The sequence below is a fragment of the Perca fluviatilis genome, chromosome 20, assembly GCF_010015445.1.
Source record: "Perca fluviatilis chromosome 20, GENO_Pfluv_1.0, whole genome shotgun sequence".
Lineage (NCBI taxonomy): Eukaryota > Metazoa > Chordata > Actinopteri > Perciformes > Percidae > Perca > Perca fluviatilis.
Window position 1 is genome coordinate 18,144,379 of NC_053131.1, and position 14,367 is coordinate 18,158,745.

General features: G+C 39.6%; 1 protein-coding gene across 1 annotated transcript; it reads left to right on the forward strand.

Annotated features, from left to right (window-relative positions):
* Positions 1 to 3,631: 3,631 nt before the first annotated feature.
* On the forward strand, positions 3,632 to 5,875 carry htr1b (5-hydroxytryptamine (serotonin) receptor 1B). Its single transcript, XM_039785283.1, has one exon. It carries the CDS (start codon positions 3,649 to 3,651, stop codon positions 4,780 to 4,782), a length of 1,134 nt encoding a protein of 377 aa, XP_039641217.1. The 5' UTR covers positions 3,632 to 3,648; the 3' UTR covers positions 4,783 to 5,875.
* The last annotated feature ends 8,492 nt before the right edge of the window (positions 5,876 to 14,367 follow it).

A 14,367-nucleotide genomic window follows, 5' to 3' on the forward strand; every position in this document is an offset into this window, starting at 1 on the left:
GTATTTAATGGTCTCTTATTTCAGTATTTCCCCAAACAGAATGTCATTCTTTATAGCGTGTGGAAGGCTTTTAAGCACATCCTTGTCAATTAACAAAATACATAATAGCAACAACTAAATAATTAATTTGATTTAGAGCATTTTGGTGTCTGGCCAAAGTTTCCCTAACCATAACCTTACAGCTTATTGTCTCATTACTTGGCTATGGCCCTGCCAGCAAGGAAGTAAGTAATGACGGAAATCAATTGTTGGGGTCTTTGGGTGAGGGGAAAAAGATCACAGTGTAAGTGGGATTAAAACAGACTCATGCAGACATCTACACTGACCTATCCCCATTAGAAAAAAAACTAATTTCACCTCCACCTTGTCCATTATCATATTATATCTTTTTAATGTGTCATCATCATGACAGTCACAGATGTTAAAGTAAAGGAGATTAACAGTGATCTTAAGTGATCTCAATAGCATGACCTACTGACCTAAGGAAAGTCTGTTGATGTAAAGATGTGTGCTATGTTCAAATACATCCACATGACTGCACAAGACCTAGTCATGATATGAGGTACCTCTATCATCCAGAATAAGCTATTATGATAGACACCATGAATTAAGGTGTTTATTTTTTCAGCTCCAGCAGGTTTTGCATTTATAATACAGATAAGGATAAAAAGGAGGAGCTGTCCATGGTCCTGATATAGCAGTAGTTTTGTTTTTTTTGTCCTTATAAACTGGATGCTGCTGAAAAGTCCCAAATTGTCAAGCATTTGTGTCAAAACTAGGGTAGTTTAAGGACTCAAATTCATTACTTTCTGGGGTAGAATGCTTTGAAAAGAAGTGTAACATTTGGACTGAGATGTTGAAGATGCAGCAAAGAACCCCGCTTTTGTTTTCTTGTTTGATTTGACATTGCTTTGTTTTTCAGACAGTAAAAGAGCACTTTAATTATGTCACTATCTTCAATACAGTTCAAAATGATAATAAATATTCTTCCAAAGCATATCTTAAGCACACGTAGGTGTCTGCCAATGACACTTCGATTGCATTAAAGCATCATCACTCATATTCTGTTTATGGGTAAAATTGTGTTTGAATCCTTACTCTGAATGATATACTTTAAGTTGAAATTATACAACTGAAAGGTCAAGGTGCCAAACATGTTGATGTGTTTTGATGTTTTCTAAAATATTGCCTCAAAACCTCTAAAACACGGGTCTTCAACTGTTTTTTAAGCCAAGGACCCCTTAACTGAAAGTGAGCGTAACAGGGACCCCCCTACTACATATTGTTTCAAATGAAGTTGCATATTAAACTGGCCCTACAAGAACTGTTAGGGCAGCCTAAAGCTTTCATACATACTTTTTTTGCATAAGCTATTAAAATATTAATTGTTGGGATGATTTTATAAATGGCTATCTTTGGAATGAACTGTATCTGTGGGCTGCTATCTTACTGACTACCTTACCTATAGGCCAGTAAGCCTATCATCAGTGGGGATTTATATTTGCTAATAATATGTTGGAATTATGTTAAGGCATTTCATTTTTTTTCATTTTTTTTTACTTTCAAAAATTGACAATTATTTGGAGGCCTCCCTGCAGTGACTCTGAGGACCCCCTAAGTGTCCTGGACCCCCTGTAGAAGATCTCTGCTCTAAAACAATACATTCCAGCTGTTAACAAAACCAGCTGAGCACCACAGATGAAGACAGTTTAAATGTGATTTTTGAAGAATATTGGGCGCAATGTAAGTGATAAGTCAATTTTAATTAAAAGTTTCTGATGAGGAAATGAAGAAAAGTAAAAGGGGAGATATGATTGCTACAGCAGCTTGAGACGAGAAAATAATATATTATAGCAGGTTCATTACTCTGAGTCATTTCAGTTTGGAAAATGGACAATGTCCTGGTGTGTGTGTGTGTGTGTGTGTGTGTGTATATGTGTGTGTGTGCGTGCGTGCGTGCATGCGTGTGTGTGTGCACATGCCTGTTGGGGATTGAGTCTGATAGCATAATTTATATATTTCCTGACCAGACTTAAAATTTATTTCACAAAAACCGCCAGGCTCTTGAATAGATTGTTGGCCCATGACAGCCTCAGTGAAGGCAATGAGTGAACTTGAGAATTGGCATCAAAGACTGACTGGGCGTGAGAGGTTCACAGCTTCATGTGTAACTGGCAGTGACCCAATGTCAATATCTATGACAGCCGTTATCACACATCAGAAGTGCCAAAAATGGCAGGATTCAATGCAAGTGAACTCCTCATACTGACTCTTCTAGCCATGAAACGTCAAAAGAATCATTGCATCAACCATCATTATCTCTATTTAAAATGACGCTATGATGCTGAGATGTATGCATGGAGCATGGTGGCACCACTTGCTAAGAAAGCACTCATTATAGAGTGTTTATAAGTTGTAACTTATGGCTTTACTAATCATTTACAAATGCTTTATAATGTTCCGACTTTAATTTATGGAAACTGAAGCATACAACAGCTTCACTAAAGAAATGACATTATTTTATATTATATATATATTATATGTAGCATTCATATAAACAATAATGTATACAGAAATATACTATAATGTATTTGTAAGCAGATTGAGTATTAAAAGATTTGTCAACAATATAACTCCTCCTGTTAGCACCCATACGTGGAGGCTGTTGTATAAACAGGTGGATGCAATAGTGATAGAATAGAATATGACATCATAGGAGAAGTTATAACTTTTGGCAAAGACTGTGCATTAATAAATACTTTAAAATGCCTTAATGCTGCATACAACTACACTACTACTGTAGTGTGTTATGTTATGAAAAGATAGACTTTTCACAACCTGGCAACCAAAGGTTGTTCTCCCAAAGGATGATTTTAAATGGATCTATAAAGTATTGGCACCGTTAATAAAGCCATTAGTTACAACTTACAAACCCTTTATAAATGACTATAATTGACAGTGGCAGTTTTTTATTCTGTGATGTAAGGTATTTTTGTCAAATCAATCAATGTTTATGGTGCACAACATGTGACAAATGAGACACTCTGGGCACTATGACCCAGAAGATAGCCTACTCTTCATAAGGAGAGAGAGAAAAAAAAAAAAAAAAAAAAAAAAAAAAGAGAGAGAGAAACAAGGCTGTTATCAGTGGTACTTGTTTGATGTCAGAGTCTGTATAAAATTGAGACTTTGGGTTGACTCACCATTCAACCACAGGGGGCCAGAGGAAGCACAGCTCTAGAAGACTTCTGCCCTACATGCGGATTATCTGTGACATCTTCCCAGATGTTGGGACATCAGGAAGCACTGCTCATCATTTACATTTACATACAAACCTTTTCTGTCTGTTGTGTAGGCCTACAACAGTTAAGAAGTTTTCTTTTATGGCTAAAAAACGGAAACGTTTGAACAGTGGGGAATGGATATTTGCTTCAACAATGTGGCATATGCACATTAATACCTGAAATAGGCTAACAGAAGCAAATGAGGAAGAAAGGAATCAGTTTTTATGTTTAAGACTTACCACCATTATGCCATTTATGTGACCGGATGACACGGATAAAGAGATGTCCATCAAGAGAAATGGCACCTTAAATGACAGATATCTCAGAGGGTGACATCAAATATGAGAACAAGTGACTAAAAGTTATGGAGCGCTCCGGTCAAGTAGAGCCAACTCAGCCGGTGAACACCACAAACGACAGTTGTATTACTGATCCATCCACTGTGGATGTCAGCGCAGAGAGTCTCGCATATCAGATCAGTCTGGCGGTGATTCTTTCCGGCATAACACTCGCCACCACTTTATCCAACGCGTTCGTCGTAGCGATAATCTCCCAGTCGAAGAAACTGCAAACTCCTGCGAACTTTCTGATCGCCTCTCTGGCCATCACCGACCTGCTGGTGTCCATTCTGGTGATGCCCATCTGCGTCCTCTACACGGTTATCCACACCTGGACGTTGGGACAAATCGTGTGCGACATCTGGCTCTCCTCGGACATAACGTGTTGCACAGCGTCTATCCTCCACCTGTGCGTAATCGCTTTGGATAGGTACTGGGCCATCACGGATGCGGTGGAGTACTCCAAAAAGCGCACGCCGGGGCGCGCGGCCGGGATGGTGGCCACAGCCTGGGTCATCGCCATCTCCATCTCCCTGCCTCCTCTCTTCTGGAGGCAGGTGAAGGCGGAGGAGCTGACCAGCTGCAGCGTCAACACGGATCATATTTTCTACACCATCTACTCCACCTTTGGGGCTTTCTACATCCCCACATTGCTGCTTATTGTCCTCTACGGACGGATATACGTCGAGGCTCGGAAACGGATCCTGAAGCAGTCCCCCAAGAAGGTGGGGAAGAGACTCACCTCAGCGCACCTGGTCACCAACTCCCCTGGATCCGTGGCGTCCACAACCTCTCTGCAGTGCGGAAGACACGACACCCAGTCCAGCGACACCGGGTCTTCAACAAGCGAGAACCAGGTGAAAGTGACGGTGTCGGACGCGCTTTTGGAGAAAAAGCGCATTTCAGCAGCCAGAGAGAGAAAAGCGACCAAGACTTTGGGGATAATCCTCGGCGCTTATATCGTTTGCTGGCTGCCGTTTTTCATTTACACATTGGTGGTGGCCACGTGTGAGACATGTTTTAATCCCGAGTTATTTGACTTTTTCACCTGGTTGGGATATCTGAACTCCCTCATCAACCCGATCATATATACAATGTCCAATGAGGACTTCAAGAAAGCTTTCCATAAACTTGTGCGCTTCAAATGCTGCAGGTCGTGAACGAATGCTCCTTCAGTCTCCCATAAGATTTATTTATGTATTTATTTTTGGATATGAAGTTCTAAAAGTGTATGACAATATAGAATAGTAAGAAGGCCATGCAATATAATTTGTGGAACTCATAGACATTATGAGATGTGCATGCAAAAGAAAACATTCATCGTTAGTCATTTGGTCCAGTATGGTGATTTAAAATGCCAGTGTTTATAAAACAAACAAAGAAAATCTGGAGTAAAAGTGTTTCACATAATTTAAAGCTCAAACCACTGCAAGGCAAAATTATTATTATAATTATTTAAAAAGCTTTATTTAATTAAAAAAATAAGATTTACTGTAGTATTGAGAGAGTCTAAAAATTACCTCACAAAATCCATTAAACGTGTCATATAAGCTCCTATTGATGAGCACATTTGCTATGTTGTAGGTTAAATTGAGTGATGGGTTGTTAATATTCTGTATGGATTCCTGTTTGGGTGGTACAGTGCATTAAAGCAATGCACAGCGCGTTATTCCCATGCAAGGACTGACCTATTAATGCCAGTAAGCAGGAGAGATCAGAGAGATCATGAACAGCTGACTTGATAAAAAGGATCCTTTTTGCATTATGTGTAAAAATATGACTCCTACATCGACAATATGTCTATTTATTCTGAAAAACAATATATTTGTATTATGGTCATGGACTGCTTGCTGCTACCCTGTATGGTTGTCCTTTGTTAGTCACAATCATGCATTTGAAAAAAAAAGGAAAAGATTCATATCGGTGTCAAACAAAGAAACTGTAGCTGATATGTAACCAGCAGCGAAAGCTAATCATAAGTTCAATTTTGCAGAACAAACACCACCTTGTTTTACTCTGTGTGTGTGTGTGTGTGTGTGTGTGTGTGTGTGTGTGTGTGCGTGCGTGCGTGCATGTGTTACATTAAATCTGTACCTACAGTATGTTATGTTCATGTATGAAATGGTTTGCCATCTCATGGCTATAGAGAGTGATTTAAAGGATTTGTCAGCGTTATGTGAATTAAAAGGTATGTTGTTCTGGGAATCTATCTGTTCACATTCAGAGATGCTGTGCAATAAAGGCTTTAAAGTATTTGTTTGGCACACTTGTTCTATGAGTGGGAATGTTAATGGCGTTTAAATCATGACTCTGGTCAAAACTTCTTCCAAATCTGCAGTAAAAACATTTCTTTCATTGTTGTTGGCATGTTGAAAGCAGCACAGATATTCTGACAGACCACTTGTAGTTTTGTTTTAAAGCGTTACCTTGAAATGAAATAAAAGAATGGAGTAATGGCCCTCAGCGTATCACGATTATGTCAAAATGAAATCCAACAACCTCTTGAGGCGCTCACTGAACGTGGCAGAGCATTCACTAATACAGATTAATTTGGATGATTGGGCGTCTTTTCACATCAGTTCCTCTTGACATTTCTCTCTAATGTCACAATGAGAGTTTGTTGTGGCCGAGATTCTCACTAAAGTTTGAACTCTCCGCCATCTTCCTGCCCTTTCCGTCTCTTTGCTGCCTTCCTCCAGGCGGAGGAGGACACAATCTGCGTGGTGAACGGCTGTCACAGTTCAATAAGTGATGAGAGTGACAGTGGGCAATGCTCTTCTGGTGTACTTCACACATACAGAATGGGGCACTTATATTGTCAACTCACATGCAAACACACTTTCCATATTATATGAATTTTCATATGGCCCGTCATGCATGAAAGATGAGTGCACCTGAGCAGGCAGACAAAGCATTTCCTGGATTTTCTGGAGCAGTTAACAGTATGTTGAAAGACTGACAAAAGGAAATCTTATGATATATAATATATACACATATCTTCCTTCAGAGGTATTGGACATTAAAACAAAAACTTTTGTTGGACGATGAGCAATAGCAAGCCCTTTGAAGTTTGAGTTACAGGTTACAAGTCCTTGCAGATCACCAGCGCATATAAGTATATAAACAGAAGCTCCTAGAACATAATTATAAAATGTAGGTTTAATTATCAGGCTAAAGAGAGATTTATTATTGCAAAGGTATTTGTGAAGATTCATTAGAAACACATTTTGTCCTCAATCACACCACCTAATAATAAGAAAAAGTAAACAATATAAACATAAAACACTTCAAATTACAGTCACCTGAGTCTCAAAAGACTAAAGTCAATCTCTGTTCTACCTATAATTCAAGTCGACTGCAGACAGTTCGGTCTGAGATTCAGGGTGTGTTATGTCAGTAGCGGCTAATGTAGCCTCGAGCCACTAGCTTCAAGAACCCCTAGATTTCTTTCATTTAAAAACTTGAAGTCTTCAGACACAACTGATGCTGACTCAAATGAGATCACTTGAGGCAATTTATCAGATATTATGCAGCTCCCTCTGGAGCTACAAAAGGCTTTATACACCGTTTTACACATAGAAGTCCCCAAGACCTAGCCTGACAAGCCAGACCCAGATCAAGATGTTGGATCTGGGAACTCACCATTGACGGAGCTCAATTCGAGGGGCGGGATAAACGGTTGTCTTTCAAATTCCCTCTGCACGCAATAGGATATAGAGCTACAACCAGGCAGAGCAACGAAGAAGGTAGCGAAGCTAGTTGATAGATTAAACTTTTGCCGTATCCGTTCGGCAAAACTCCGAACACATCTTCCTTTTTTAAGAATGATTTCTGTGCCGTTCTTTGTTCTTTTCTCAAAGAAAAGCTTAACTCCAAGTCTTCCAGAAGACCGCTGTTCCAAGCAGCAGCAGCCATAAGCCCGCCCACCGACTCTATACACGATGTGATTGGCCTGACCAGAGTTTGGTTTTTCCAGCTCGCAAGTTAACGGAGAGTGCCTAGACCCCCCTGGCTGCAAATTAAATTTGCTGCCGCTAGGGTGCGTCTAATTTCTAGGCTACCCAAGACCTGTAAACAGACTTTGAAGGCTGGAGTTTTACTTTAAAATTCTGGGCAATTTAATCTTTTATTCAATATTTTCATTACACATACAGGATAGCACAAGTGCTCATACTGCAGATGTCACACAGTCCCTCTGAATGCATGCAGAGATTGATACAGAGCGGAGTTGATCCGTTATGGACCAGATAAACATTAATTTAACAAACAGGGTTTATGATTTTGTGTATCCAAAGGAGTATTGCATGGCTCATGTAAGTAACAATGCTTTACCCCCAGCTGCAGAACAGTACACATTATCCTTTTGTTGACACAGAATGATTGCATTGTGCAAGCAAATACATTAATTATACAACCACTTTTTTTTTCTCATAGCTGAATGTACTGCATTGCTGGTTTGCCACAGGTCTGCTGTGGAGTGAAGGATGATGCTGATAACAGCTAGTGAGGCTGAACACATGGATAATGAACCTATAAAATATTCTTTCGCGGAATGTAGTTTGGTTTAACAGCTTTATTGTTTCAACCTTTCTGGTCTAAGAAGGTTCGCAGCATCCATCAGCTGAAAAATGGAGGCACGAGGGCCCATCTGCTATTAATAAATTACCAAGGGGATAACAATTGACCTTGACAGGAAGGAAAACGAGTCAGCATGTCATGTATTAGGCAACGGGACGGTAAGGAGATTGAGGGTGAATAACAATTAGATATCAGTTTTCAGCCATCCTCATTCTGTATAGTTAGCATTTTTTAAGAAATCCTGTTGTACATAGCATCTGTGCTAATGTGACAAGATGCAACTTTTTATTATTTACATCTACTCCTAAAATGTTTGTTTGCAAAAAATAAGCCAGTATTGTTAAATAAAACAATAGGCTAGACTTTGCAACTTATTCGCTTACACATAGTTTTGCACATTATGTTTTTCAAATGTTGACCATTGAATTAAAGCTTCGGTCAAATTAAACCCATTCACTTGCATTGTAGGCATGTGAATGGACATGCACAGACATAAAAGCCTAAACAGTGTGGAAATTCATCATATCAAAACAATTGTCATTAATACCTATTGGCAAAACCATTAATCTATGTTGTACTTTGATCAATACCTGGTGATAACAAGATGATACAGGTCTAAAATTGGACAGTGGAGTCAAAAGTGGAGCAATTTTTCGCCTTGTTTATGCCCACAAACACTAAACACACCTCAGCTCATGTGTGGATGAGGGTTTCACTGAGAAGTGCACACCATGTTATTGTGCATGTTAAATCACAGCCTTCAGTCATGCTTTCTCTTTCCGTGCTTCACAGCAGATCCATTGCCACAAGCAGTTTCAATAAAGTAGTTCAAAGGCTCGCAGCACTTTGCATTAGCTTCTCCTCCAGCTCACCTATGTCTTATCATGTGTTTCTCTGAACCATAAACTGGGATTCCCCTGCAGTCCAAATTAGAAGGCACGCTGTATTTGGCTGCCTTTATCTAGAAAATGCTAGTAATTGTGTCAAATAATTTCACCAAACTGGTAATCTGATCAACTGGCTGTGTTTACACCTGTGGGACCGTCACTAGTGGAGCTTGGTAAATCTATCACACTTAACATCAATACTGGCCTGACAAGCAATATATCACCAAATTAGGCCATTCTATGTGGTGGTGGTGGTAGAGGAGGTGTGCATGCTGCTGAGGATTTGGTTGCTCTATGATCACCCATCCACGCTGCATGTGTGCATCACTGGCAATGGGACCTCAATGTATGAACAGTGAGAGAAAGAAGGGTGTCCTCTGTTCACCTGCATATTGGTTACGCAAAAACCTCATTAACTCAGATTACAGTGTCTTTTGTGTTAAATCATGAATAGACAGAGAAAGTTGGATCACTTGGATGTGTTAAACCCCCATTTAAAGCAATCTGGTCAACTGAGTTTCTTGCAGTTTTTCCTAAAGAGCTAGAGATAAAATGTTTTCACCTGGCAGAGATGAAGTGTGGTTTGATTTGAGCATGAAGTATCATACATTTACACACATGAAAGAATCAGAAATGCATTGTCAGCTACTTGCTACATTTAACAAATATCCTGCTACTACTTGTGCTTTCCATTACTGAGTCTTTCAAGGCACACAAAGTTGAAAGTAAGAAAACTAAACTGTTGTCTAATAAGGAGCTGGTGGGAGTTGGTTGTAGTTTTGTGCTGAACTTGAGATATCCCTGCTCAGCAGTCAAACACACTAAACGTTACTGAGTCCTTGTGGCAGACACTGCTACAACACAGAAGATGGCATTTCAACACAAGAGGTAATTTTGTTTCTCTGTATAGCTCACCTTCCCCTTCTCCAGCACTATGTCTAAAATATATTTGCACCTGGACATTAGTTTGGTATTATTATTATTACATATATATATATATATATATATATATATATATATATTATAAATTATTATTATATTATAGTTTTCTAAGTAATCATCACAAATATTAAAAAACCCAAATCTTTTGGCAACAACAATTTTGTCAGAGGAACAATTCTTGCAATAATAAAACAACATGTCAACCTCACACATAGATGGATTTCGGTTTGATCAAGAGCCTTGAAGAATATAAATGAGGGTTTTTCCCTCACCTCGGGGATAATTTACATATTGTGTATTAACCTTTTGATATTAAGCATGAGAAGGTGCATTGAGATGGAAACATGACTAGCATGTTTGTAATTTCCCATTTTCACAAGGAATAACAATACAAAATGTCACTGAAGCTATTAGCATGACATTTGCCTGACAGAACCTAATTCAGCCTTTTTTCCCCCGCCCCATCTACAAACCCCCAAGCTTCCTGTCACTCCAATAGGCAACATACCTCCTCCCACTCAACCTCGACCGCACTTTAAAACAAGCTTCCTGATCATGTCACACAGTTTAACACACAGGTATGCTGTTTAAGTTCAGGATCAAGAATAATTTACCTTCAATATGCAAATAATAATCTTACCATAATCTCTTATCCACTTTTAGTTTCTTTATCAGCTTTCCGACAGTGTGGGACAGAGAGGTCTTCTGCTCTAAAGCTGTCACACAATTTCTTGGATGGAAGGGGAACATTTTTTATTTTTCTACTCAGTACAAACCTTTGACAAGCATAAGGAAAATAATTCTCCACCAGCTCAGGCAGAAATCAACTACATTTCACTACAAAGCCAAATTGCAGCAAGCATTTAGTCAAATGGCAGCTGATGAAGTTTTAGTATTTGATTCCCCTTTGTAAGTCAACCACAGTATTTATTTGAAGTCTACTATTAAGTATCAACTAGGGATGCACCGAATATTCGGCCACCGAAAATTTTCGGCCGAAAATGGCCCAAAAGGGCATTTTCGGTTTTCGGCCGAAATACTTTTATCACCGAAACAATACGGCCGAAATGTTGTGATGACGTAAACAGAAAACGCGACCTGCACGTGTGTCAGTACCCGATCCGTTCCACCTGCAAAGCGTCTCCTAAGCAAAGAGGTTGAGACGGACCACGGAGTGAAAACAATGAAAAGTACGCTCTTAGAGTCTGTCAGCACACGTTTCAGTGAGATCTGTTCGGATCCTCTGCACTTCATCGCGACTGTACTTGATCCGCGTTATAAAGACCATTACTTGGATGCGGAAATAAAGCAGGGCGCACGAGAAATGATCCAGGCCGCGATGGATGCGGAGAACCCGTGTGGAGACGGAGACGCGCCCAGCGCAGGAGGAGATCAGAGCGCAGAAAAAAAGACTTGTCTCGCTGCACCAGATGAGGGGCATGCACCCTCGTTGTCTGATATGTTCAGTGAAATCCTGCAAGAAAGTGCCTCAATTATTAATAATAATAATAATAATAATAATAATAATAATAATAATAATAATAATAATAATAACAATAGGTAAGCTATTCTGTTCTTAGGCTACTGTATACGTGTCGCGATCAGATTGTAGCCATATTTCTGCTAGATATTTTTTAATTAAACTTTAATATTAATTTATACAATTGCAATGCCTGTGATTTTAGTAAAGTTAGTACACAGTCATAGCCATAAATGCAAACATGGGTACTAAAAATTGGCTTAATTTCGTCGGGTGTTGTGGTTGTTGCGGTTTCGTCTTGGTTTCCTCTTTTGGGTGTGGTTTCGTCGCCAAGAATTTTCATTTCGGTGCATCCCTAGTATCAACACTTATAAAATACAACACATTATGCATGTCTCTGTCAAGAAAAATAAATAACTGTATGACATTACCGGGGATGCAGCTGTAATAGAAAGTTGCATTGACACTTTTCTGACTGATATAGTCCATTTTTTCCCCGGCCTGACTCAAATCATATGAGTTAAGTTGAGCTGTTTTCCTGCAGCCATGCCACAAAACTGAATGGACTCTTGGGAAATCATTAAATGAAGCATGAATTATATCTGCCAGTGTGAGATCATATGGAAAATACAGTACAGCATCTATTGAGGCAGCTGCATGGACTAACAGTCCCATTAAATCTGCAGTTCAAACTGTGGTGACTGTGACAACCACTACACACACAAGGAACCATACTACCGCCTTCAGGTTTTCTTCACTGTGAAGAAATAAAGCATGATCTCAGTGCCTTTGTGGGGTGTGGTCTGATCTATTTACCATCCATCTGCAGCTGCGTATCCAGGTCAACTTTCTCTTATTCCCAAGGTCCACATGTTTATTCCTACCAGATGCCACACCATCTTAAATTGCATATCTCACTTTTGGAGGTGCAGGTCACCCCCATATTAGAGTGATGCGAGCTCACCCTGCAGAGAAAACTCATTTCAGCCCAATTTAACTGCAGGAGTGGTGTCCTAGGGAGTCAGAGGTGTTATCCACCGCACTGCAATCTTCACTGGTCGACCCTGGCGTTCCTCCATAACACATTTTCTGACTATGACTGGTAAGTAGGTAATCAATTTGTCATTACAAAAAAAAGATGGATGAAGATGTTGGCCAATGAGAAATAACCTAAAATGGAGTAGAAGCAGTTTTAGGTTAACCTGCGACTCCTTCTGTGCTGCCTGATTGGTTCTGGTCATTAACCTCATGACTGCCTGATCAGGATTGTTACATTTACATTTAAATCGTATCACTATGGCACTCTTTGGTCCTGAATATTCCATTTGTTAAGACTACATTTCAATATTATGCCCCATGTAAATGGAATAGCCCGCATTTTCTAATGAAATTGAACAGCCTAATTCCATTTAATCACTTTAAATGTCTTCTTTATGAAGCCATGTATACTGAATGTACATGTGCATTTTGAGTTTAACATTATGTAACTGTTTTATGTGTGTACTGTGTATTGCAACTGTATAGTGTATATGTATATTAATATTAATTGCTATGTTCGGTGGTTTTGTATGTATTATAATTTTGTATGGCATGTAATCAGGGCGTCATTGGAAATGAGAGCTTGCTCTCAACTGACCCTCCCCAAATAAATAAAAGTGATCGACCAGAAATATCAATGGCGTTGACTATCAGAAATGCACATGACCAAGATCAAAACTTAGTCCAAAGCTAATTTCTAACTTTGAGGCTCTCTGTGGATGATCTGAATGTGGTGTACCTGTTCAGTAAGAGGTTACAGCATGCACCCTTATTTTTGTGTTATGACAGGTACGCATGTTTTTTTACTTATCTGGACATTTCCATAAATGAGGAATAGCATGTTGGCTGTTTCACCATTTAGAATTTAAATGCAGTGAGAAAGCTGAACATCTTCAGACAAAGCGAGAGCTCTCTACTCTGAGTAAAGCCACGGTGACATGATTAAAAATGTCTGATCCACTTAATCTCAAAGTCAACACACAAACAGGCAAATGCACACCTTAAAAAGACAAGAGCGCAGATAATCTTCATGGCGTTCTTAGATCTGGTACATGCTTCTACATTTTCTGCTTTGACTGGTGTAAAAATATGAGGGCATCACATCAGTCAGGAGCCACGGCAACCTCACAGTAATACACGTGTCGGCCTGTGGTGGATGTAGTTTTGACAGGTTTATATTTTGCAGTGGATTTAGTCATGCTTTCCTCTATTTGGCTGCTCTGGGCTGTAAACAGGTGTGGATTAATATGGCTGGACATGACAAATCCCTGATGGGCTGTCAATTGACCTGACCCCCTTCTTCGCTTCTCACCCTTTTTATTCCCCTGCCATGCAGCATTGTTTCTCTTGATTGATCACACTATTTTTCCATCTTCTCCTCCCTTCATGTCTGCCTGTCACTCTGCCTCTGCTCCATTATCATTACTCTTTTCCTCCTCAGCCTCCCTCCCACCCCATCTCTATCACTGTCTCTCCTGCTGCTTTACTCCATTCCTACAAGATAAAACAAAGCCTGCCCATGGGGAACGTGATAAACAGGCTACATTTTGCATGTAGTTTCTCATAATACCATGGGCTTTTTTGAACTCTGATTGCATATGACGTCTTTAATAGGTCATTTAAAGCTGCCTCAATCTGATATTTCATCACACGTATGATATGCAGATATCTCTTCAGGAGAGAGGTTCCTGATGTATGCCTTGATGTCATGACGTCACATGTTTTCACAATTGTAGCATATTTTTATCTATTCAGTGATTGATATTCTCTGCCTGCAAGGTTGAAGTGTCTCCATATATGATTTGTCCTTGTGCAACATT